Source organism: Rhinichthys klamathensis, unplaced genomic scaffold, assembly GCF_029890125.1.
Source record: "Rhinichthys klamathensis goyatoka isolate OS25496 unplaced genomic scaffold, OSU_Roscu_1.1 h1tg000312l_1, whole genome shotgun sequence".
Lineage (NCBI taxonomy): Eukaryota > Metazoa > Chordata > Actinopteri > Cypriniformes > Leuciscidae > Rhinichthys > Rhinichthys klamathensis.
In genome coordinates this window covers 299,073-308,915 of record NW_026606830.1, presented here as the reverse complement: position 1 = coordinate 308,915, position 9,843 = coordinate 299,073, and the positions used below count along the sequence as shown (strand labels likewise).

Below are 9,843 nucleotides of genomic sequence, written 5' to 3'. Positions count from 1 at the left end.
CTGAGCATCCAGGAACTGGTACAACTCTCTTAGAACAGGTTTAGCACCGATAAAGTTTGTCCCCGGGTCGGACCAGATCTTTCTTGGGTGCCCTCTTATTGCAGTAAATCGTTGGTAAGCCATCAAGAAGCTCTCTGTCGACATTGTGTTGACCAAGTCTGCATGAATTGCCCTGCTGGCCATACAGCTGAAGACGACACCCCACACTTTCATTGAGACCCGTTTCTTGATGTCATCTTTGACAAGATACGGTCCAAAGAGGTCGACTGTAGTGAACTCAAACGGGGCTGCAGGCGTGGCTCTTTCAGGAGGTAGGTCAGCCATTACTTGTTTGCACCTTCTTGCTCTTGACTTTTTGCAGAAAAGGCAGTTCTCCACTACTTTTTGGGCAATTTTCCTCCCTTGGATGACCCAAGCTTTCCTCCTCATTTTCAGCAGGGTTGCAGCCACACTTTCATGACCCTCATCGTGCGCCTCCCGTGCCAATAAAGTAGAGACCCATGCATTGAAAGGCAGAAGGGGAACTGCAGCGCTATCCTCCCTGAAGCCATGGATCCTCCCACCGCATACTAGTAACCCAGATTCTGGCTCTCTGTACACAACCAAGCGGTCCATAGTGGTAGCTGGGAACGTCACCCCCTCTTGAGCAGCAAGATAGATGTCTCGTCTTGCTTCTTGACGTTCTGTTGCGGTGATAACTCCTTTTGTGGGAATCGCCTCCCACTTTGGGTTCTCAATGGACTTTGTTGCAGATGTAAACTTTTTTGCGGCTCTCCAGATAAAAGCAACAGTCTTGATTAGACATTTTAGGCTACTAAAGCGCCTCTCATCCACCAAGATTAGGACAGCTGCACCAGCAGGAAGTCGTCCCACAAGACTTGGAAGACTTCTTTTCGCTTGGGCTCTTGTGAGTGCTGCCACGAATGACTTCTTTTGCATATTGTTAATGCTTTCTCGAGCTGTCACAGACACATCTTTTGACGACACAATTGGCCACTCACTCTCTGGAAGATATAGAAACTCTGGCCCTTGCTGCCACTCTGAATGGACATCAAGTTTCTTTGGCCCAGCTCCTCGAGTGATAATGTCGGCTATATTAAGTGGTCCAGGGATCCACCACCAGTCCTGTAGCCGTGTACTTTCTTGGATCTCTCCAATTCTATTAGCGAAGAAAGTCTGAAATCCATAGCTTTCACGCTGGATAGCTCCAAGAACAGTCTGACTGTCTAACAAATGGTACCACCTTTTTATCTGGATCTGGGTATGCTGTTCAAAGTACTTTTTCAGGCGGCTTGCAAAAACTGCACCGCAAAGTTCTGCTTTGACCGCATCCCCCTTCTGGTCTAGAGGTGTCAGCTTTGCTTTTGACTCCACTAATCGAATTATTAATTGTTCGTTACAGTTTCACCGCAGGTAGAGGACAGCACCATAGGAGCTTTCACTGCCATCTGAAAAAGTGACAGCGATTGGTTCAGTTGTTGCCTTTGGTGGAGTAAGGGCTCTTGGGAACCTTACTTTGCTTAGCTGGACGTACTCCTCAAAAATTCCAATTGCATCCTTGCGGAGCTCATCCGACAGAGGAAGGTCCTATGTGTCCTTGACCATGCTGCACTTTGGTTTTGCCTCTTGGAATGCCCTTCGGACTAAGATAGCCTCTTTTTGCTTTGTTGGCGTTGTCAGGCCAACTGGGTCGTGCAAACCAGCAACTTGACTCAACAGTTCACGTCTTGTCAGCGGGTCTGGTGTCTGTGCTTGTACTTCTTCTAGCAGCAAGTCTTGCCCAAGTCTCATCTTTTTCTTTCGCCTGGAGAAGTTGACCCTCACCATGACATGCAACATGTCTTCATCCACGATGTAGCCGAGACCGAGCGCCTTGTTGTCTTCCTCCTTAAGCTGGTTCGGCAGGACAACAATATTTGGCGATGCCTTTCCTCTTTCTCCTTTACCTTGACCTGAGAAGACCCAAGGCTTCAGTGCAAACCCTCCTGCTTTTAGAATAAGCTCCACATTCTTTGTGATGACTTCGAGTCTTTCACGGCAGTTGTGGGATGTCAAGATGTCATCGACGTAGCTGTGCTCATGTAACACTTGATATTCATCTGTGAGGTGGCTGAATTGAGGCAGGTTAGCTGTCTCCCTCATGGCAAGTTGTGCTATGCAACCTGCTGGCTTGTCCCCGATATTCACTCTGGTTACGGCGTACTGTTCTAGCTCATCACCCTCTGAATCACGCCACAAGAACCGGTGTAGATGGACTTCCCTCTCCTCGAGCCACACAGAATTGTACATTTTTCTGACGTCTCCTAGAGCGGCGAAGGAGCCTTGGCGGAACTTTAGGAGGTGAGCCCGGATCGGGTTGAGAACATCAGGGCCTTTCATTAGAAAGTCATTGAGACTTTGGCCTTTGTACTTCTGACTGCTGTTCCAGACAAGTCTTACCGGAGTTGTAACAGAGTGGGGGTTGGGTGCGATAAGATGACTAATATACCAGACAGGTCCATTCCAGTTGGTTAGATCCTCTTTGGTCAGGTCAGCTTCCTTGCAGCCCGGCGGTCAACCATTTCGTGGACTTGAGCACCATAGGCTTTTTTCCACTGCGGTTCTTTGGCGAGCTGTCTCTCTGTTCTGAGGAAGGTTGCCTCCACTGCTTTTCTGTTGTTTGGCAATGTAGATGGGTCCATGAGCCATGGATATCTTGCATGCCAGTGTGGACTATCACTGTGGTCATCAGCACCAACAGAAGTCAGGCCACCCTTTACAACTTCCAGCTCCCTTTCTTCAGCCAGAGTCATCTCTTTGCCACCAGGTTGACAACTTCCGCAGCGAAATCCTCCGCATTTTGGGGTGCAGGGGGCGCCAATGCTATCCCATCTCCACCACTCAACAAAATCCCGAGTGGTAATAGCAGAACAAAAAGACTTGATGGTAGGTTTGTCGCAAATTTGTTCCTCATACATCAATGCTGCTGTTCTCATTGACCTGGCAAAGTGCGCTCTGGACTGGTGTGCCGTAACTGTAGCTTCTTCAAACAAACCAGGGTGTGTCCCTGCAATTGTCTTTCCCAATGGCCCATCCCATAGTACAAGGTCCCCAACGGTGCGTATTTTCTGTGGGACCAGTCGCCCTTCCTTATGGCTCATCAAAAGCTGTATCTGTCTTGGTCTCACAAGTTCATTTTGGGGGACATCTGGAAAGAACTTTTGGAGTTTTTTGGCTGTCACATGTTTGTGGATATCTGCAATGCCATCCAAACCATAGCAGAGGAGTTGGTGGGATCTGAAGTTGCCTTGCTCTGTGCGGACCCGGAGCTTTAGGAGGTACCGTTTTGTGGTAACTTGAACTTTCATTCCTCCCACACCGTGGACAACAAGGGTTATGGCTTCACTTCTAAGGTTCAAACGATCAGCTGCATCATGAGTTATGTAATTTGTATCCGATGCCAGGTCGATCAAGGTCCCAACTTTTTCTCCTGCATTTGCCGTGACCTCTAAGAGCATCATGATGACTGGCCACTCCACGATTCCATTCTCTGCTAGAAGACTGGGTTGGTTAGATACAAGAGAGGTTCTGGCTATAGAGTTACAAAATGCATCGCGGCACTTCCCTGCAAGTTCAGGTGAGAGGCTTTTGATGAACTCTTCTTGGGCTTGGGTGTAACACTCTCTTGTGTCACCTCCTACTTTGCTGTTGTGGTTGGACCTCTGGACGATATTCCCTTTGGACGCATCAGCTCTCGGGCACAGATAATAATGGTGTTCTGCAGCACGCTGTTCTCTGCAGTCTGGCCTCCTGCACAGAAACTCTGATTTACAACAGTCACCTTCATTGTGAATCTCCAGGCATTTTTTGCAGGCTCCCAGCTTCCTAACAGCATCTCTTTTCTCTGACAGTTTAAGCGCGCGAAACTTTTGGCAGAAGTATATCCTCTTCTTATGCTTGCCGTCTCCGCAGACCACACATCCTTGAGCCTGGTTGCTCAATTGGGTGGAAGTCCTGGTTCGAGCTTGTCGAGGTTCAGGTTTTGGCTTTGGTTCCTCCTCTCTCAGTTGGTCCAACTTCTCATAGATGGCTTCTTGACCTTGAAGAAACTTGAAGAGGTAGTCAAAACGCTTGTCTTCTTCAGCTTCATCAGCTTTGCCAGCTACATGAAGAAGCCATTCCTTCTTCAGGCCATCAGGAAGTTTACTCTCTATTGTTTTTGTTACAAGAGGGTTTTTTATAGCACCAGTCCTGCCAAGCTCATTCAGATCGACCAGGGCTTTTTCTACAGATTGGATGAGCTCAACAATCCTCCTAGGCTGATTACCTTTAACTGCTTGGAGTTTTTGGAGCTCTTCTACTATCTCAAGGGCTATAGTTGTCTTATTTCCAAAACGGTTCTCCAAAACCCGGAAAACGTCCTCAGCAGTTGTGTAAGTTGTAAGGCGGAGGTCTCGTATTGTCTTCTCATCCACACTGTCGAGAAGTTGGTACTTTTTAATCTCTTTGGATCCAGTAGGTTCTCCCTGCATCTGGAGTGCTTCCCAATCCTTTTTCCACCGGTGAAACTCTCGGCGGATACCAGAAAACTTTGGGAGGGCAGCTGGCTTCACTTTAATTACTGGTGTGGTCACACGACTGATTGAAGTAGTACTTAATCTGCTGGTTTCTTCTCTGACGTGTGCCCCAATAAATTCAGCTTGTCTTATTGTGAGTTTTGGCAGGATAGTTTCAAGGTCTTTGATACGACTCTGGAACTGTTGTTGCTCCGCTGGGGGGACCCAGCACTTCCAATGCCTATGCACTTCCTTCGCAGCCTTCAAAAGTTTCTCTAGTTGCTCGATCATGAAGAGATATCCATCTGGGCTTTTACTTGGGTCCACAGCTCCCACGTTTTCTACTTGCGACTCTGCTGTTGTAATTGCTTGTGTCAGTTCATATTCCCCGAAATTGGCCCACAATGTCTTTTGTATGAGGTCCTTTAGCTCTTGCAGTTTCTTCTCACACTCATTAGCTGTTTTGACCAAGTCCTTCTTTTGCTGCTCACTCAACTCCTCTGCATCAGAGTTTTCTTCAATACATTGCTCCTCTACATCGTTGTTGGCTTCCAGGACTTTATCAGCTTCTGCAGTGAGCTTCTTAAAAATGTCTCTGAGCTCCTCTTCTAACATCATTGTATGCATTCGTAGCACATTATTGGCCAGACGGGAAAACTGACGCTTCGCTGATGTCCTTGCGGTCTTTAGCTGATCCAACAGTAATGAATCAGCCATTTCAATCACGACAGCAGGGCGGGAACAGTCTTTATTTGTCTCTATGGACACGTGTCTCACTTTTCTGGTCCTTCTCCAGTCTTGAGAGCGGTTTTTCACTGTCAAGTTGTGACTTATTTCTTGTGCAATTCCCCACTTGAAAAGGACAGTCCCTCCACATGAAGATCTTAACTGGATTTCACTCAATAAACAGCCATGGGATCAGTTGTTTGTCTTTTATTAACCATTCTTTGGTGCGCAGTAAACAGGTGAAAAACCTCAAAAGAGAGATGAAAAATACAAGTTATTATCTGAGTTGACAGCCAAATTAAATAAACAAATCTATTCACATTAAAACACATTATTGCCATTATAAGTTACAAGGTTTCCATTTTTTAAACAAATGTTATCCAAATAAATACCCATCATTTTAAATCAAATAATCAGAATCAGTAAATTTTTAGCCAAATTCACATTTTAGCCAAATGCAATACAAAATATGTTTAGTAGTAAAAAATTCAATTTACTTTCTAATCATTAATTTTAAGCCGCATTTTCCTAGTAAAGAATTATTATAAGGTATCATTGTAGCTACACAACTAGATATGTTATTCCAAACAAATCAGTTTTTTACTTTTAAAAATGTATCTTATCTTTTAACCAAGTATCTGTAGCCAAATACCCTTTTCCCCCACTTGGTTTATTAAGATTTCTACAATGTTTAAATTACTTTTAACCATTTCAATCACATTCTTTGTCAAACAATGAATTTGGCTTTCTTACTTTCCTCTATACCCCACTTGTTTGATAAAACCAAACAACATTTGAAGTAATAAATACCACTGCAATAAGACCCATCAAAGTCAACAAGAGTTAGAGTCTGTGTTTTCCCAGAGCATCATTAGCACATCACTGCTTAAGTCAATCTAGCCAACCATGGCCAATATGGCGCTTACCGGCTGTCCTTCACAGTTTTGTGGAGGGCTTGGTCTTGCACAATCACTTTGATAACAAAGATAAAGTTTCCTTGATTTTGTGGTGCTATCAATGCTTCTTCCACTGCGGTTTAAAGACAACAACAGAGCCAGTTACTAGCACGCCCAGATTGCCTGGAAGATTTGTTCCACCTGGTTCACCACTGATTGAAGGGGAGGAGGAGCTCCCAGGCAGTTTGTCAGCACATGTATTATGAGGTGGTCCGCGAAAATTCTTGATTACAAATAGTGGTCCACACACACAAAAAGTTTGAAAACCCCTGCTCTACTGTACAGGAGTAAATCTGCATTTCCTTCAGTCTGAGGCTTATTATTTCACTTTTGGTGTGAAAGGGTCTTTACATTTGCCCAAAAATATATCTTTTTTGGTATAAAAAAACAAGCCCAGCCCAGGTGGAAAAAAAGTAACGCAAAAGTAACGTAACACATTACTTTTCTAAAAAAGTAACTAAGTAACGCAATAAGTTACTTTTTAAGGGAGTAACGCAATATTGTAACGCATTACTTTTCAAAGTAACTTTCCCCAACACTGGTCCCAATATTTGATACTCTTTCTGGATACTGTTATGGATATGTTTATATAAATTGGCTTTGCAGTGCTATGGTGAACTGCTCCATTGCGTACAAATTATAAAATACTTTAACGAGTTCGTTTGCCCATAAAATCTTTAAGATATTAGGTTAAACTTATTTGGCTTGCTGTCCGCTGGAGAGGGGCTCGATGAAGCAGCTTCAACTCGAGCTCTGATATACCCCCCAGTGGCTAAATGTAGGACCTGTTAATTAAAGGGCAAGGTACCTAAGATGAAGGTGGAGTTTGGGGAGGTGGAGGGATACTGGAACAGCTGATACTAGGGAGAGGTAAGCGGCTGCTTATATACTCTGTTTGTTGATTGAAAGATTGGATGGGCTCGCTCCTCCCTAACTTACGTTTAGGAACTTCATTTAAGTTTTGCTTCCTACAATGGACTGTAGGTAATTATTTAATTGTTTTCTGTCTTATAAATTATCCTGTTACTATTTGGGTATGGGAAACCCCAAACAAATTGAGTGTATGAGTGAACTGTGTGAATGAATTACAATGAATTTCAGACCTTTTTGCAAACCCATTTGAAAATTATATCAGTGATTGATTCACAAATCTTGCATCACTAATATTTATTCTAAACCGCTGATAGAAAATCCACATGACATGATTGCTGAAATGTTATGTGAAATGTAATGGTACTTTCCACTGTCAGGCAAAGATTTATTAATATTTTTTTTACCGAGGCATGCTGATATTTTCCAGTGACTCTTTCTTCAGGTTATATAGTTAAACCAGTAGGTATAAGGGGCTTTCTTCATAAGGGATTCACTGAACATTTCATTCAACCGGTTCGTTCAAAAACACTGATTCATTCAGTAATGAAACAAGAGGCTGTATGAGTGAATCATTAGAATCATTGACTCAACAGCTTTGTTCAAAATTGATTAATTTAGGAGCGAAACCTCATGGTTGCATCAGAATATGCATTCTTCCCTATAGGTTCAAAAGAGTAGTAGGCCTATGTTTAAATTCACAGTATTTATAAAACTGTAGGCAAAAAGTAGCCAGATGACCTATACTTCAGACGAGATTCTGAAGTGCACAATCCAATCCAATGAGGCGTTTTGTGAATGACATTGAAGTGATGCTGGTAGACCACATGACAATAACAACATGACAAATAGTACATCCAGATTACATTCATACTATCCATACTATTTAGAACATACTTTTTAACAGTCGCAAAGTAGCCTAATTACTTATTCAAAATAAATCCATACTCAGAAGTGATGCGATTTCAGATGCAGCCAGTGTCTTAGTTTGGAATGATTTTTTGTTGCAAAGTAAAAATAGATAAAGTAACTGGCAATATTGCTTCTAAAATGTAAGTTGCTGAACTGTTGTATTTAAAGCAGTATTGCTGTTGGTCGATTGAACAGAAGAACGACTGTGAGTCGGCCACAGGTGACGCTAATATTAGGAACAACAGCACTCACACTGTCATGAACATCAGTACATGAACATCTGTCATTAACATCTTTTGGGATCCACTTGAAGAGAGTCCTAAATGTGGGTTTGGAATAACATGAGGGTAAATAAAGGTATCACTTTATCTCGATAGTCCACTTTAGACATTCTACTGCAACTACATGTCGACTACCAGTCAGAGTATTAGTAGACTGTCTGCTTAATATCTTTAAAACTTTATTTTGATGCTCCCCCAACAGACATGCTACATGTCAACTTATTCTACTAACCCTAACGCTAACCTAACAGTCTAATACTCCAATGAGAGTTAGTTTACATGGTTGCAAATTAATGAGAGTTAGCTGACATGCAGCTGCAAATTTATAGTTCGTCTAAAGTGGACTATCGAAATAAAGTATAACCTAAATAAATTAGGAAAGAATTTAAATTTTTGGGTAAACACTCCAAATTTATTTGGTAACCATAAACCATTTAAATGGATGAGACAATATAAAAGGATGCAATAACCAATACTGTACAATATCAGACCATTACTCTCCTAGTAGACCTTTGCGTGGCAGGAGATTTGAGATATGAGAACCAGGAAAAGCTTTCATATATCAGAGGAAATGTCTCTCTGAGGTGGGGGACAGCATTCTTCATAGTTCACCATTATGTCTGTCAAATATCACACTCTCCTGTCCACAACCCTATTCAGCCTTGACTGAAACGACTCCACTAAGCCCGATACTGCATGTAGTGTACGTTTTATTGCTGTTGTTTCAGATATAGTTCTGTCTTTGTTGTTTGATTGTTGTTGAATCCAACTAATGAGCAAAGAAGTTGGAAAAAATGTTTGGTCTTGATTTTTATCTTTTACAAAAAACATGTTAGGTATGTTAGCTTTAGCAAAGTCAGGGGCTTAAAGTACAAATATTCAGATTATCAAATAAATTTCACATAACAAGAGAGGATTAGATGATGGTGAAGAATTTATAGAATTTCAAGGTGATGGAAGTGCCTGCTCTGTTTTCCTTAATATTTTTTTCTTTTATTTATTTATTTATTTGACAGGGACAATGCAAGTATCAAGCGCGAAGCGCAAGTAACTTTGTGGGCGGGTCTTGGGCACTGTTGCTATTTTACCGGCGGGATAAATGACTCTTGCGCCCGACGCAAGTTTAAAAGGGGTTGGTCTGAAGTAGCTTCATTATTCATAGGTGTGGTTTGGGCGTAACGTGAAATAAACCAATCAGAGCGTCATCCAACATACCCTTTAAGAGCAGGTGCGCATGTTGCATGGCGGATTGTTATTATTATGGTGGGTTTACCAGGCGCGCGCCAGGAGCAGTTCACAGCCGAGGAGACCGACGTTCTTGTCAGGGCAGTGAAAGACAGAGAAGTGACGTTGTATGGGGATGGGAGATTTTTTTTTTCCTGGTTCTTGACGGACTAACTAATTTGTCAGATGTCCTTATATACCAGCCCGTTCTCATCCTTTGGCGTCATACATGTGACGCTTTGGACATTTCGTTGAAATCTTACGCACATGGCATCCTTTAGCATCAATATGAGACGCAGAACCCAAGGCGTCATACAGGTGACGCTCGTCTAAATCCAA

General features: G+C 42.8%; 1 protein-coding gene across 1 annotated transcript; it reads right to left on the bottom strand.

Moving 5' to 3' along the window:
* Positions 1-2,525: 2,525 nt before the first annotated feature.
* Positions 2,526-6,407, bottom strand: LOC130104596 (uncharacterized). Its single transcript, XM_056271225.1, has 2 exons — positions 6,188-6,407; positions 2,526-5,509 (listed from the first exon to the last, which is right to left on the bottom strand). The coding sequence occupies exon 2, from the start codon at positions 5,250-5,252 to the stop codon at positions 2,526-2,528; it is 2,727 nt and encodes a 908-aa protein (XP_056127200.1). The 5' UTR covers positions 5,253-5,509; positions 6,188-6,407.
* Positions 6,408-9,843: the final 3,436 nt, after the last annotated feature.

Excerpts from the sequence above, each read along its gene's own strand:
- LOC130104596 (XM_056271225.1), bottom strand. The coding sequence starts at position 5,252 with ATGGCTGATTCATTACTGTTGGATCAGCTAAAGACCGCAAGGACATCA.